The sequence below is a fragment of the Neofelis nebulosa genome, chromosome 4, assembly GCF_028018385.1.
Source record: "Neofelis nebulosa isolate mNeoNeb1 chromosome 4, mNeoNeb1.pri, whole genome shotgun sequence".
In the NCBI taxonomy this organism is placed as follows: Eukaryota; Metazoa; Chordata; class Mammalia; order Carnivora; family Felidae; genus Neofelis; species Neofelis nebulosa.
The window spans coordinates 58,314,118-58,331,155 of record NC_080785.1 but is presented as its reverse complement, the minus strand read 5'-3'; the positions used below and the strand labels follow the sequence as shown (position 1 = coordinate 58,331,155).

General features: G+C 34.2%; 1 protein-coding gene across 17 annotated transcripts in view; it reads left to right on the top strand.

Moving 5' to 3' along the window:
- HDAC9 (histone deacetylase 9) overlaps window positions 1–17,038 on the top strand; it is a 938,649-nt gene that overhangs the window by 567,491 nt on the left and 354,120 nt on the right. For 11 of the 17 annotated variants that reach the window (XR_009260421.1, XM_058724883.1, XM_058724881.1 and 8 more), the window contains one exon: window positions 530–793. Coding sequence is in view for 16 of the 17 variants with exons in the window: in XM_058724883.1 (XP_058580866.1) it covers window positions 530–793 (264 nt within the window). In the remaining variant the exon portion in view is untranslated. Of the gene's footprint in view, window positions 1–529; window positions 3,180–17,038 lie in introns of those variants that run through there. The other 6 variants (XM_058724894.1, XM_058724890.1, XM_058724889.1 and 3 more) reach the window with 1 other exon arrangement.

Genomic DNA, 17,038 nt, shown 5'->3' with positions numbered 1-17,038 from the left:
TTATCATTTGACCAGTTAGGTATGGGAAAATTAGATAGACAAGGACTTCTCATTTGTGTTTGTACTTTGTAGTGGTTGACATTTGTCATAAAAATGAGACTGTGGAAGTTTTCCATTACCATTCCATTATTTCCATTACATTTTCTCTTTGCAAAAAATATTCTCAGGTCTATTTGGATTAAATTGTCACAGTACAAACTGTACTTATAAAAGTTTCCTGGTTCTCCCAGAGGAAGCTTATCTACCTTTTTCCCACCATTTTCTAAGTGTGTTAAAGAGTAATCCGATTCTTAAAAGCACCTAACCACCTTATTCTCTGCCTGCTACACCAATACAATATAGAAATGATGGGACTGCTTCAGATTCAGTATTATTGAGGAAGTTGCATACAAATTCGTTGTGAAATTGATGTTCAGAAATTAGGAAACAGAATGTACTGAAGTAGAGTCATTAGAAATCAAAGTGTATTTTGCTTCTCTGTTACCACCAAGGACTATTGAATTTTGAACCCCTGAACACTCTCTTCTAGCTGCTTTCGAAATCTATTGAACAACTGAAGCAACCAGGCAGTCACCTCGAGGAAGCGGAGGAAGAGCTTCAGGGGGACCAGGCGATGCAGGAAGACAGAGCGCCCTCTAGTGGCAACAGCACTAGGAGCGACAGCAGTGCTTGTGTGGATGACACACTGGGACAAGTTGGGGCTGTGAAGGTCAAGGAGGAACCAGTGGACAGTGATGAAGATGCTCAGATCCAGGAAATGGAATCTGGGGAGCAGGCTGCTTTTATGCAACAGGTAATAGGCAAAGATTTAGCTCCAGGATTTGTAATTAAAGTCATTATCTGAATATGAAATGCATTGCAGGTTTTGGTAAATGGATATTATTTCCTATCCTGTTTATATTTCTGAATGATTTGATTTTAGTGTTTAAGGATTCTACTTAATACATATATATCTATATAGAGATTTCTCTATATACTGGTTTCTATATAGATATCAAGGTTTCATTGAAACTCCACTGGTAAGGAAATAACTTGTTACACTAAAATTATACTACATAAGTATACACGTAATTAATAGGCTTTAAATTCATCCCAAAGCCCGCCACACCAATTACTTCTAAGGAAAACGAACTCACTGTTGTTTTTAGTTTATCTGTTGAGATCAGTGACTGCTGGATCAAGTCACCCAGTCTGATCAATGAAACATTCTATTAGTTCTTGAATTTTTTTTTTTTTTTTTGGTATATAGAATTCAGTTTTCACATTGTTGTACATAATGTATCATACTACAGTCTTGAACACTGTTAAAGGTAGTCTGCCCCTTCCGTCCTCTCTTTTGTTAAGTTAAATGTTCTGGTTACCATGCCAATAGTCCTTAGGTTATTGTATAGATTGCAATTGAAAATATTAGGAATAGAGGTGGTTTTAAATATATAGATTGCAAAGTACAGCACTATTTTAAATATTACATTATGTCTCACCTAGCACTGCTCATTTTACTTTTATCTTGTGTTATTTGATGACATTGTCTATCAAAAAAGATCAAATGAAGTCGATGCAAGTATCGGCAAGGAGTAATGTGCAGCATTATGGTCCAATCAGATACTATATTGTATCTACAATTGTAGAAAACATAGTAATGGTATGATGATTATCTGATATGAAGTCACAATTATGTTTAAAAGAAGAAGGTGTATCATATTTCATAATCATATCACTAGGATCTCTTAGGCATGATTCCATAATGACCCGGCATATACCATACCATTTTGGCAAATAAAAATTTAGGAAAGTTAGGCTTAACAACAGAATCTACTTGTATATAATGCACCTTCAGAAGGACTGTGTCCTTTGATGCTATGAAATACAAACAACTTTGAAGGCAACAGAAGACTCTGTTTATTTAAGTCAGTTCTTTGTCAGGTTCCTGCTGTTCTACAGAAAACTGATTCTATGCGGCTGAACAGGAAATGCCTTGTGGAAACAGGAAGTCCAAGTGATTCATGTAATGAGGAATGTAGGGGGGGAAAAAACGGAGGATAGTGTTTTACTCTTTCTGTTTTTAAAAGGGCACTCTATGAATTGATTTATTGTCTAAGAAAATAACACCACAAGTAGGGAAATTGTTAAGGAAGCTTTTCACTGGAACATTTCCTTCATACTCCCTTTTGATATGTTTACCTTGTTTTATAGGTTTACTTTTGTTAAGCTAGTTAAAGATTCTCTGTATTAAGACCCCTTTAATATGGATAATCCAAATTGACCTAGAATCTTTGTGAGGTTTTTTTCTATTAAAATATTTATATTTCTAAATCCAAGGTATTTTAAGGTGTAGTATCCTGTTTCAAAGGAGATAGAACAATTTTGCCAAATGTAGACATTGTAACAACTGTATGTTATTGGCACGTGTTGTTTACATTTTGCTGTGACATTTAAAAATATTTCTTAAAAAAAGGTCACTGCTAAAGATACATTATCCTTTTTTAAAAAGTCTCCATTCAAATTAAATTAATATAACTAGTAGTTAGAAAGTTTAAAACTTTTCCATATAACGAAAGTCCTTCTGATAATTTGACAAATAGCTATAATAGGCAACTTTTCCTATTACCAACATATTTTGGTTAGTATATTCCTTAAGATTAAAATGACTTTTTGTCAGTTGTTTTGCATTAAAAATATGGCATTCCTAAGATAAAATTGTATATTTTTTCCATCTCATAAATATTCATTTTCTTTAAAGTCTTCTTTCAATCTCATAAAAAAGGGATAGTGCATCTTTTAAAATACATTTTATTTGGGGAGGAACATGTGGCTGAGCAGACTTTTGTATAATATCACTTCAAAGATATGTAATCACAAACAAAAAAAAAACCTATTTTTTATAATGTCATTTGAGAGAGCTAGCTTCATCAGTACAGTTGGTGGACATTAATTGTTTGAATTTGATAGTCTTTGAATTTAATCAAGAAACTACCTGGAACCAGTGAAAAAGAAAGCTGGACTTAATTCATCTTAGAATTAATTGATAAATGTCTCTTTTAAAATCTACTGTATTTATTATAATTTACACCCTTGAAGGTGATCTCTTGTTTTGTGTTGTAAATATATTGTTTGTATGTTTCCTTCTTGCCTTCTGTTATAAGTCTCTTCCTTTCTCAAATAAAGTTTTTTTTAAAAGATCCCCTTTCATACATTTGGCTTTGTGTAAACTTGATCTATTTAATCGAATTTGAAGCTCATGCACTAGGTCTCGTATACCAAAATATATTTGCCATTTGTTGTCGAAACAAGAAAATGAAGATATTTTGAGCAATTATTTCTCGTGCCATTAAAAATAATAAATCCAACAATGATTTTAACCTACTTATGTCAGCCATTATCAGATAGCAAACACAGGTAAAATTTGTTGCCTCTTCATTTCCCCAGTGTGGCCTCTTTTTTCATGATATGTCATCATCTTTGATGTCACCTTCCAAATATAAAACTTTATATTGATAAATGTTAATTCTTAACTTTGCTCAACTTAAAAAATTATTTTTAAAAAGGTTAACATAATTCCTTCAGTGTAACAAGCACTCAGTAAATAATAAAATAAATAATGTTCCATGTATCATAATAATTTTATCTATGACAGTGACAGCCTGACCTACAAGTATAAAGTAACAGTCCATAAATTTAAAGAGAAAAAAATAATTAAATTACTTCCCCTTAGATGGAAACAATGATTCTAATGCTAGAGTAAAGAACAAGGAGCCTGGCTCAGGTAAAGGAAACTGGACCATAGACATCCATGCGCCTTGACAGACTGTGCTCCTCTTCTGGTCAGTTGCTAGCAAAATTTAAATCAGTCAGTACTTCATAACTTCATAATGTGTTACCTTGTTTTTGTCTCAGCGGGTTAAAAATAGTTGTTTTATATTCTTTGATTCCCTTAATCTAAACGTTAATGTCTTACAAATTAAAATTACTCCAACTCACAACAATATTGCATTAGATTATTAAGAATTCTGGAGCTAAATATCACTGTTACAAAATGGGTTATTATTCCATAATGCCATAAATCTGATAATTTGATCAAAATTGTTGGAATACCATTTGTTATAATTTTCTAAAAATTGCCTTTGGACTTTTTTTTTAATGTTTTATTTATTTTTGAGACAGAGACAGAGCATGAGCAGGGGAGGGGCAGAGAGAGAGAGGGAGACACAAAATCTAAAGCAGGCTTCAGGCTCTGAGCTGTCAGCAAGAGCCCAACGTGGGGCTCAAACTCACAAACCACGAGACCATGACCTGAGCCAAAGTCGGACGTTTAACTGACTGAGCCACCCAGGCGCCCTGCCATTAGGCTTTTTGTAAAATTACAAGAAGAACCTGATGCCAGAGATCCTCAAAAAGGAGTTGGAGGAACCAATTAGATAATGGTTTCATACTGCATTTCTGATTTTCAAACTGTAAAGTGGAAGTTCAATAAAAAGTATCAATCTCATGTTAAAAACTTTTTCTTTAAGAAAAATACTTTTTGCCAGGAATTGCAGTTACTAAACATTAGATTTCCTCTTCTGGCAGTAAAAATCCACCTTCTCATTGGTAAAGGTGGCTGCTGAAATGGAGACTGCTACTTTTAATTAATCTGAAAAAGATTATCTTTAAGAAATTTGTACTTAGTTTTATACTTTTTTCTCTAAAGGATATTAAAAAGGAATTCAGACACTCAACATTTTTTTTTGAAACCTAGTACTCAACGGATATATAGGTAGATAAGATTATTTTTTTTAATTTGGCATTTCTTTGTGATTATTTCGATAATGGAAACGGAATTGTGGGTATACAATTGTGAGTTAATAATGATAAATAATCAAGGTAATTACCAATTACAATCAAGAACTTGGATATGCAAGAGAAGGAATTCTAGATGTAGATTACCATTCCCTTTGTTCTTGATAATCCCTCCATTGGGGTTTTAAAAGGAAAGGACCGGAGGGCAATCAAAGAATTCTGGCAAATAAAACAAGATACTGGGAATGTGACTTTTCAGAACTTATCTATTTAGATTTAAAAAGTTCTCTATTCTAATTTCATAATACCTTCTTTAAGGCTTATAAAGTGGAAGGTTTAGACCATGCAACCTTTTGGGGTCATCTTGATTTAAAAAAAGACTTTCTCACTTTTAACTATTGCAAACATATGTCTAGTAACTTGTTTAGTTCTCACAACAACCTTATGAGGTAGATATTATTTCTCATTGTAGAGATGAGGGCACTGGGGCACAAGGAAGTTAAATAAGGCCAAGGTCACCCAATCAGTGACAGTCTAGCTCTAATTTGAACCCAGGCACTCTGGCACTGGAGTTCTTGTTCTCTCCTTTTACTACCACACTGCATTTAATGCAACAATTCTTTTCACCTATACAGGTTTATTAATTCACCAGTTCTCTCTCTCTCTCTCTCTCTCTCTCTCTCTCTCTCTCTCTCTCTCCTCTTTTCCCTCTTCTCTCTTCCCTCTTCTCTCTTCTTCTCTCTTTTCTCTCTCTCCTTTCTTCCAGCCCCCCATCAACATTTCCGAACTGTTTTGAATCAATTTTCTCTTAATCAGTTTCCTTGTTGTAAAGTAGGAGATCAGGACTCTTTTTTTTTTTTTTTTTTTTTTTTTTTTTTTTTTTTTGTCTAATGCACAGATGAGAGACTTAATTCTTGGACACATGATATTCAACCATTTTGAGTCATGAAAATTTGTGAGTTTCTTTTTTTCTGACCCAAGCCAGTGTTAGGATGAGGGAAAACAGAATACCTGCCCTTGAGATTAATTTTGGGGGAAGAGGAGAAAAGATTTCAACTAGGTCAAGCTCTCCTTTGCCACTTCTTATCTTTATTTCCCAACCAAGGCAAAGATCCCAATTTCTAAGCACCTAGAACGCTGCCTTTTAAAACCTTTTTTTGACTTCTGCTCTTGATAATTATTTTGAGCTAAAATAGTCTGTATAAAATGTTGGGGAGAGGAAGAACAGAGACATTTGTCTTGAGTTCTTGTCTTTCTAGGTGATTTTTCTGTTGAAAGATGCATAAAAATCCTCCTGAGGGAAGTTGCTGGCAATTCAGATTCTGACTGCACCTCCTAGAGGTTCTGATTCTGTTGTCCCAACAAGGAGCCCAGGCATGTAATTTTTTAAGCCCTTTGGGAGAGTCTGATTCAGATATAATGTTCTGGAGGTGCCCAAGGGCCCTAAACCACTTCCTGAATTAAGGCCTGATTTTCAATAGCTTTTACCTAAGATCCTTGAACTCTTCATTCATAGTTTCCAAAATAGACTATATTCTATTTTTTGTGTATTGTTCTGTTTCATTTGCATTTTAACTCAACTACAGATTATTCTCACAATATTTACTGCTGTTACTTCTTTGATAGTATTTGTCCTTTTGGTTTATTTTTCTCTTCTAATTTAAATAATTGCTTAACCTGTTTATAGAGTATTACTCACCAATACTTGGCAAATTATTTTTCTTCACAGGTTGTGAGCTATTTGTTGCAACATAGTTTTTTGTTTTTGTGTTTTTGTTGAGATAAATTTCATATCACATACAATTTATCATTTTGTCCATTTTAAAGTATACAATTCGGTGGGTTTTGGTATATTCATGATGCTGTGCTGTCACTACTACCTAATTCCAGAATATTTTCATCAACTGAAAGCAATCCTCCACCAGTTAATCAGTCACTCCCCCCTTGCTCCCTCCCTCCAGCCCCTGGCAACCACTTACATCTACTTTAGGTCTCTATGGATTTGCCTGTTGTGGACACTTCATATAAATGAATCATATATTATGTGGCCTTTTGTGTGTCTGGCTTCTTTCACTCTGCATGTTTTCAAGGTTCGTGTATCAGTACTGCATTCCTTTTTATGACTGAATAATACTCCATTGTGTGAATATACTACATTTTGTTTATGCAGTCATTAGTTGAAGGACACATAGTTTTCATTCTTTGGCTCCTATGAGTAATGCTGCTATAAATGTTCATGTTCAAGCTTTTATGTTAACATACATTATTCTCTTGAGTATATGCATAGTATATACCTAGGAGTGAAATTGCTGGGCTCTATGGTACTTCTGTTTACTTGTGAGGAACTGCCAGATTGTTTTCCACTAGCAGTATAAGAGGGATTGCAATGTTTTCCACGTCCTTCCAACACTTGTTATTTTGTTTTTTTTAAAAAAATTGTAGTCATCCTGGTGGATGTGAAATATCAACTCATTGCTGCTTTGATTCCTATTTTGCTAATTGCTAATGGTGACGAGCATCTTTAAATTTACTTAGTGACCATTTGTATCTTTTGGGGGTAATATCTATTCAAGTCCTCTGCCCAGTTTTTGATTGGCTTCTTAGTCTTCTTGTTGTTGAGTTTTAAGTGTTTTTAAATATATTTGCTGGATATCCAAAATGTGAATTGCAAATTATCAAATATATGAGTTGCAAATTTTTTCTCCCATTCTGTGGGTCTTCTTTCCTTTTCTTGATGTTTCTATTGGTACACAAACATTTTTATTTTTGCTGCAGTGTAGTTTATCTATTTTTTTCTTTTGTTGCTTGTGCTTTTGGTGCCATATTTAAGAAACCATTGCCTAATCCAATGTCACAAAGATGTATACCCCTCTTTCCTTCTAAGAGTTTTTTATTTTATTTTTTTAATGTTTTTATTTTTTTTTTTTATTTTTGGGAGAGAGAGACAGAGCATGAGCATGAGCATGAGCAGGGGAGGGAGAGAGAGAGAGAGGGAGATGCAGAACCCAAAGCAGCTCCCGGCTCTGAGATGTCAGCACAGAGCCTGATGGGGGGCTTGAACTCATGAACCACAAGATCATGACCTGAGCCGAAGTCAGACGCTCAACCAAGTGAGCCACCCAGGTGCCCCTAAGAGTTTTTAATTTTAGCACTTTTAGGTCTTTGATCCATTTTTGAGTTATATACACTTTTTTAAAAAAATGTTCTTCCATTTGAGTTATTTTTAAAGAGATAAGAACTTAATGATTGTTGGTCTCCATTTTCTTATGCAGCATCTCCATTTTTTTTTAATTTCTAGCTGATATTGGTCTTGCATTTCTCCCCTTCCTGTTATTATCTCTTGTTGCTTCCTGGCTTTTGAGGCTCTTCCTTTCCTTTTTCTTCCCAATAACCATATAAATGCTACAATCTTGCTGTTTATTGTACCTAATATAAACTGAACAAAACATTAAGTTTATTTTTCCTTTAAGAAATGCCTTTTGCTGGTGATGTTTAAAAACTAAATCTGAGGGGCACCTGGGTGGCTTAGTTGGTTGGGCGTCCGACTTCAGCTCAGGTCATGATCTCACAGTTCGTGGGTTCAAGCCCCGCGTCAGACTCTGTGCTGACAGCTCAGAGCCTGGAGCCTGTTTCAGATTCTATGTCTCCCTCTCTCTCTGCCCCTCCCCTGTTCACGCTCTGTCTCTGTCTCAAGAATAAATAAACATAAAAAAAATTAAAAAAAAAAACTAGGGGCGCCTGGGTGGCGCAGTCGGTTAAGCGTCCGACTTCAGCCAGGTCACGATCTCGCGGTCCGTGAGTTCGAGCCCCGCGTCGGGCTCTGGGCTGATGGCTCGGAGCCTGGAGCCTGTTTCCGACTCTGTGTCTCCCTCTCTCTCTGCCCCTCCCCCGTTCATGCTCTGTCTCTCTCTGTCCCAAAAATAAAAAAAATAAAAAAAAAAAAGTTAAAAAAAAAAACTAAATCAGAGTTATTTTTCCTCATTTGTAAGACAAAATTCTATCCTGGTTACTTATTTTTACTCATGTCTTGTTTGCCCTTAAATTTTATGTTGAACCCGTGTTTTCCTCTTTGCTTTCATCTTTGTGTCTCTGTTGACAGAATTTCTGCAATGACCCCTATATTTGTACTGTCCAAACTGGTAGCCACTTGTATCAATCAAGAATTTAACATGTGACTGGTATGACTGAGATATGCTGTAAGTGTGAAATGCACACTAGATTTCAGAGACATAGTAGGAAAAATATATTCCTAAGTGATAAAGATGTATTTGGTTACATATTAAAATAATATTTTTAATAGATTATGTAACATTATTAAAATTAATCTTTCTTAATGTGGCTGTTAGAAAAGTTAAGATTATATATGTGGCTTACATTTTTGGCTCACATTATATTTTCTGTTATAGAATCCTGCTTTAGATCATCTTTCATTTTATATTATGTAAACAGACTTCACTACATCATTTTAGAAATAGGTGGGCTATCAAACTTGAACAAACCAATATTTGTTCATGCCATTATCTTTCTATTGCTGTTACTCAGTTTAACATACACATGTAAATTGTTAGTGTTAGAAGGGATATGCATATCTGAATGATTTAAGGGTTTAAAGACCTCCTTGTTCTTTACCTTAAAGGTAACTTGAAGTCTATCAAATGCTTTATTAATACTTATCAGTTGTAAGGAAAATTCGCTTATTTCTCCACTCTCATCTCAGTTTTTAAATTCACTCTCTTTAAAATACACTGTTTTATCCGGCTTTTCCATTTTATCCATGGAACCACCCTTTAGACACTGGAAAGATTATTATGAAATCACCTTTATTTCCTCTCCTTTATTTCTAATAAGCAATTGCAATACTCCTGTTTCTGATTTCCAAGCCATCATATCTCTGTACTTTCTCTTTGGCTCTGCTTTCCCTGGTCAATATCTTAATTAATAGTAACACAAATTCATTCTTTTGCTATTACAATAACCTCCTTCCGCATCAGTGTAGTCTTTATACTGATTCAATGAACGTACTTGTAAAATACCAATGCCCTGTTCACATTCTCTGTAAACAGAACCTACAATATCTACCTAATAGTTTAATCTAAATGGTATCCTGTAGTTTCAACCCTCATAATTATATATATATATATATTTTTTTTTCCCCCCCTCTGGCTCTAGTGATAATAGTCACTTTTTAATTTTTATTTTTTGCCAGGGGTTAATGATGGATTTTTTTTCTTGATGAATTGATTACTTGATATTCCATAAACTGAATTGATTTGTGATCGTTTGTATTCTATATGAATCATTATTCTACTAGACACATTTTTAGATAAAAATACAGCACATCAGATAATTTTCATGGTCTCTCTATAGTATTAATTTTTCTATATCCATGTATTCTATAGATAGCTTTTGAAAGGTAAAGCACAGAAAGAAGAAAAATTATGCGTATTAATTTTAGAGACTAAATCGACTTCATCTTTACAGATATTTAAATAGAAGTATTACTGAACATGACAATTGTTATGTTGTTTTGACTACACACACACATCAAAGTTAAATCATGGCATTTCTCATTGTCTTTGAGATCCTCTTGTGGAACTGCCTTTTAGATGTAGATGCCTAGTGGTTACAAATGCTGGTTCAATAGTCAGAGGGCCTGAGTTCCAAATTCAACATCTACTGTCAACTCCACCTGGAGCAAAGTATTTAGTTGTGCCAAACTTCAGTTCACTCATTTGTCAAATATGATTAACATTACCATCTTTTTGTTGGGGTGTTTGTGAAGTTTAAATGGATCAGTCTATGTAAATAGTATAATATGTGCTAGCAAAATTGCTGCCGAGTAAAAATTAGCCATTGCTATTAATGTCATTGTTAATATAACATCACTAAGAGCTTCTTGGAACGTTTGTAACTTTCTTCCTCTTAGCAGGAACATTTAGTTTAACTTTTCAATAGTGAATAACTTTCTCTTCAGTTAATTAAAAGCCTTAGATCAGTGCTTCCCCAACTTTTTCAAGTTCCAGCACACAGAAAATGGCACTGTGTATATATATAGCCTATATATATATATATATATATATATATATATATATATATATATACATACACACACATATATATACGTATATATATATACGTATATATATGTGTGTATATATACGTATATATATGTGTGTATATATATATATAGGATATATATATATGTGTGTATATATATATAGGATATATATATATGTGTGTATATATATATATAGCCTATGTCACTGCAGGAGGAAGACAGTAAAGAACTGATTCAGCTGCAAGTCCCGCCCAATTTGTGGGGAAATACCTAGGTTGGGATGTTCTTTGAGAGACTGTGGGAATGCATTACTCTTCTTCCTCTCCACTCCCCTTTCTTCCTCCTCCTTTACATACCATAAAAAGAACCCCAAGATTTTTCCTGAAAAAACAGATTTCAACTAAGGATTCAGCAAATTTAAAACAACTCCAGGTCTGAATGATCAACATGATCTTTATTCCAAGAGATGTATTAAGAAACTATACTGACCAGGGAGAAGGTCTTCTGGTAAATTCTTTCTATGCCCAGCTCTCCTCTAACATTAATTCCCAAATTAACAGCACCAAAGCCATCAATGAGGAAGTTGAGTTCAGCACAACTCAGAAAGCTGGCCTTGCCTGGTAGCCTACAAGGGATTCTCTTGTGACATTTGCATTGGGCTCTGCCTTTCTTTGGAGTCAGGATGAAAAAAAACAAGTACTAAACTTTTCTGAGTCTTTGCTTTTTAACAAATGCTCTGAGAATCTTTTTTTGGGTGGGAGGATTTTTTTTTTCTACTCTCTCCAGTTGGATGGAATGTTAAACTTGTTCCATCTGGGAACAAGAAATTCTGCACTGATGCCTCCATCTTCGTAAATTGCCCCTTGTTTTGAATAGTCATCAATCCTCTCTCTTTTACCTTCATTTAACATGATAAAGAATAAGCTTAATTTACACTGTATTTTTTTTAGCATCTTAAATATGTTTTGGCCATGATGGTAATACTATCAAATCCCTCTTTTCTTTATTTATGCTTCACCAATCAAAGTAAATTTAACATTCAGTATTCTGGTACCTATTATACATGGTTTGATTTTTCTTTTATTGCTTGAATCATCTGACAACTCATCAAAATATTCAACTTGATTCTCTCTTTTTTTTTAATTTTCTTTTACCTCATGCAAATTTTAAGTGTTACTCTATACTGTATACCTTTATATATGTGTAGTGGTTAGTTGTATCTCAATATAATTGTCTTCTAGATACAGAAGCAGTTATGTTTTTTTTTCCCCCCAAGGGGTTCTCCCAGGGATTCAAAAAAGTCCCAATTTCTTTCTTTCTTTTTTAAAAGTGAGAGAGAGAGAGAGAGAGAGAGAGAGACAGAGAGAGAGAGAGAGAACAAGCAGGGGAGGGACAAAATCCCAGCTCCACGCTGTCAGCACAGAGCCAGTTGTGGGACTCAAACCCACAAAGCATGAGATCATGACCTGAGCCGAACCCAAGAGTCAGACACTTAAGTGACTGAATCACCCAGGTGCCCTAAAAAAGTCACAATTTCTAATGTCATGGGTTTTCTTTGTCCCATAATAATTTGAATTGAAATGTTGAATTAAATGAATTAGAGGCGTCTAGATGGCTCAGTCAGTTAAGTGACCGACTTGGGCTCAGGTCATGATCTCACTGGTTGGGGAGTTCGAGCCCCACATCAGGCTCTCTGCTGCTGGCTTGGAGCCTGTTTCAGATTCTGCATCTCCCTCACTCTCTGCCCCTCCTCCACTCACACTCTGTCTCTCTCAAAAATAAATGAACATTAAAAATTTTTTTAAATAAATAAATGAATTAAAGTAAGGTTTCTATTTTGGTTACTTTAACTCTCTAAATCTTACTGATTTTTTAATCTACTCTTGAAAAGTAAATACAACAATTCACTCATTATATATATATATATATATATATATATATATATATATATATATACAGTTTGATGAATTTTGACAAATGTGTGTACCAAAATCTAGATAAAGAATATTTATGCCATTTCAAAGACTTCTTTCCTGCTTCTTTTTAATCAAGCCTCTACCCACACTCCCCAATCATTCATCTGTATTCTGTCACTATGCATTAGTTTTGATTTTTCTACAATTTCATGTAAATAAATTATATACAAGGAGTCTATGATATTTTCAATCTGGATTATTTTTTTCCTCTCAAAGATTGCTTCTATATCCATCCATGTATGTATCAGTAATAATGGTCTTTTCTTATTTATGAATAGCGTTCCATTATATGGATATGCCACAATTTGTTTATACATTCATCTACTGATGAAAAATTAGGTTATTTCCAGGCATGAGTGACTAAGATATAGCTGCTGTCTTTGTAGACATTTGTCTTTATTTTTTCTGGGTAAATACCTGGAAGTGGAATTGTTGAGTTGTGAGCTATTTGCTTAACTTTATAAGAAACTGCCAAATTATTTTTGATTGTTTATTATTTTACATTCTCATCAGCAAGGTATGAGAGTCCTGTTACTGACACTTGGTACTATCAGATTTTTTTAACTGTATGCACTCTAGCGGATGTGTAATGGAATCTCATTGTAGTTTTGTTTTGTGTTTCTTGATGTCTAATGATGTTGAGCAGTTTTTCATATGCTTATTGGCCATTTATAGAACTTCTTTGGTAAATTAATGATTCAGCTATGTTGCATGTTTTTTTTTTTTTTAATCGAAGTGTCTGTCTTTTTATTATTGGTTTCAGGAGTAACATATAATCTGGATACAATCAATTTCTAGGTATATATGTTGCAAGTATTTTCAACCAGCCTATAGCTTTGCTTTTTATTTTGAAAAGCAGAATGTTTTAATTTTGATGCGTCCCGATCTATCAATTTTTTCTTCTCGGTTAACCCTTTAATGTCCTAAGAAAAATTTGCTCCACTGTTTTTTTTTCCTTCTAGTTCTGTTTTTTCATTTAAAGCTAAGAGCCATTTTGAGCCATGTAGTTGTGTGTATGATGTGGAGAAAGGCTGAGGTTCATATCTTATATAAGTATCTTAAATTTTTCAGAATCAGTTTTTGCAAAGATTATCGTTGTTCCTTTGAATTATTTTGATGCCTTTGCTGGAAATCAATTGAACATATATGTGTGAGTAAATTTCTGAACTCTTTATTGATTCCATTGATATATATGTCTAGCTTTACAACAATACCACAGAATTTAGATTATTGTTGCTTTATAGCAAGTTGTAACATCAGATAGTGTGTTTTTCATCTATGTATTTTTATTATCTTCCTATCACTGGTTTTCAGCAATTTGATTGTGATTTGGCTCAGTGCAGAGGGTTTTTTTCTGTCTTCCCCCCCTTTTTTTTTTTTTTTTTTTTTTTTTTTTTTTTTTTTGATCCTGCTTTGGTTCACTGAGCTTCTTGCATGTGGGTGTTTGTACTTTTTAAATTTTTGGAAAATGTGAGACATTGTTTCTTCTAATATTTCTTCTCCTTCTCTTTTGGGGCTCCAAGTACACCCAGAGTAGATGACTTGATATCGTCTCACCACTCTATAAGTCTCTGTACATTCTTTTCTTGTTCTTTTTTTTCTCTTTTTATTTCAGTTTGTGCAATTTCTATTTCCATACTCATTTTTTCTTCTAGTGAATAAACTTGTTCACATCCAACAAATTCGTCATTAAGGTAGTATATTTTTCAGAGATTTCATTTAGTTCTTTTATGTATTTTCCATTTATATCCTTTTATTCATTTCCCTTTAAATCTTTGGACATATTTATAATACTCACTTTAAAGCCCTTTACTGTTAATTCTACTGTCTCCAACATTTCTGTGTCTGCTACTACTCCTTAATTTTTCTCTTGAACATTGTTCTTATTTTTCTGCTCCTTTTAATGTCTAATAAATTTTCATTAGATGCCAGACAATTTAAATTTGTTGTCTTTCTTTAAATAACATTGATCACTTGAACCTTTCAAGACTCGATTTTCAGCTTTGTTAGGGCTGGTCTATGGCTGCCATGACTCTCAACCTGGTTTTTCTCTCTCACTAATGAGTATGCTCTCTGGGCATCTATTGAATGTCCTGGATGTTTACAGGGATGGGTGACCCTAGGGAGTTATTAATCCTATCCCAGGGCCCTGTGGGAGGAACGAGAATGCAGAAGGGAGCATGATCAGGAAAGTGTGAAGAGATAAATACAGCTTTGATTGGCGCGGGGCAGGGGTGAGGGGGGTGGAGTTACAGATGGTAAAGGGAGAGGGAACTGGTTTAACTCACTCTTAAGCCTGGGTTCACTTTAGAATCTGGTCACTTACCACTCAATTCTACGTGGCTTGACCATTGTCTCATTGAATTTCTTGGTTTTTGGTTATCTTCACATTCAAACATTAATTTCAAACAGGGACATGGAGGAATAATAATAACAATTGCTTATTGATTTCTGGCATATATAGACAAACACATACTGAAAAGGGCATTGCCAACCCATGTATACTGGATGACATTTTGGCATCTTGCAATTATGTGAAATAAACCAAGTAAAAAACAGTAATACTGACTAGTTTTGAAAAACCTTTTCAAATTTCACTTTCAAATGTTAGATTTTTTTCTCTACCTCCTCCTCAGCTTTCTTTCTTTTATTCTTTTCCTGAGTAACCTCCATGAATTGGGTGTGTTTTTGTCATTAAAGATTATACTATAATTTTGTTAGCTCATGGTCTATTCAGTCAACTCACATAGTAATAAATAGTAAGTCTAATGAAAATCCTGAATTCAAGTATGAAAAGCATAAATAATGAAATATTTATAACATCTGCATACTGGTTACCATAAATGTAATTCTCCCTCCCCCAATTGAGTATCACTTACAGTTTGTATATTGTATTATATATTTAATGTTTCTATTTAAACAGATAAGCCATGTCTGTCTGCACTGATTCTGAATTTTTTTCGTCTCTAAGTTAAAGTTACCTTGCAATATTCTAACCCAGGATCCCTGGGAAGCAGTTTCCTTGACTTTATTTTTCCATCACAGTGCTTCTTTATTTAAGATGACAAGTAGAAATCAAAGCTAATGAAAACCATGATTGATAAAAATGGGTAGCACCTACCAAGCCAGGAAAATTCTTCTAGAAACATGAAAATATGGATGTGTTTAAAATAATGTCTTGAACAAAAGCTAGAACTGCAGTGGCAAACTTAGAGAAAATTATGTTATTGGCTAAGCAGTGGGGAGGGTGGTGCATGGGAGAAGAATTTTCTCAAGAGATTACAAAGGCTTTATGCTTTTTTCAATTGATCTCTTAAGTTGCAGTGGGTAATGGAGAGAGAGGATATAAACGTGGTAAAAAATAAGGAATGGATTTTTAACTTCGATTCAGAAGTATTGAGGTTTTGATTTGATTTGGTGTCAAAATATGTCCTTAAAGCAATCAGAAAATTGGCTTAAATTAAAGTGTTGGTAAACCTTGGTGGATGTGGTGATGGGAGGTTGGGGGGGGCGGGTGGTGGATGTCTTTTTCATCCTCTTTAATTATCATGGGCTTTTGGATGGCTCCTAAAGTGAATTAGGAAGTTCTTAGACATTTGGCATTAAAGTCCAGGTCAGGAAGTTTATGTGAATATTCAGCTTCTGATTCTTGGATGGTGTGCTGATACTGTATATTTTTTAATGGTTACATTTTTCCTTGTATAGTATAAAAGATTTACTGTTACAGTTTGTGTGTGGCCAGGCAGTGGCATATGGAAAAGCTGTTTCCTGCTATTTAATTTAATTAGCCCAATCACGTGCCAGCCTTCGGGCATGTCACTCTGGACCTCTGAGGCTCTTTGTCTGTCAAAAAGATGGACAATATCTTGGCTTTGTTTTGTTGCTGGGCATGCTGCAGATAAAACCATTGAAATTTTGACTATTTGTTTAGCCACATTTTTGCATTTTCACCATTTGGCTTTGATTTTTTTTTTATACAAAATGATAACATTTTGGCTTTGGGAAGGTGAAAAAGAAATATTGAGGATACGAAGAAGAGCTCCTGCTCTTTGTGTTTAATGTAGGCTTGAGAATACTATGGTTTTGCAGTCAGAAATTTTTAGTCAGTTTGTTACCACTTTGTTAGTAGAAACTCAAGATCATTATCATTGAATCACTTTAACCCTAACTTAGCTGCCAAACTGTCATTTTAAATCAAGCCCCTTTTTTGGTTCCTGTGTATATTTAA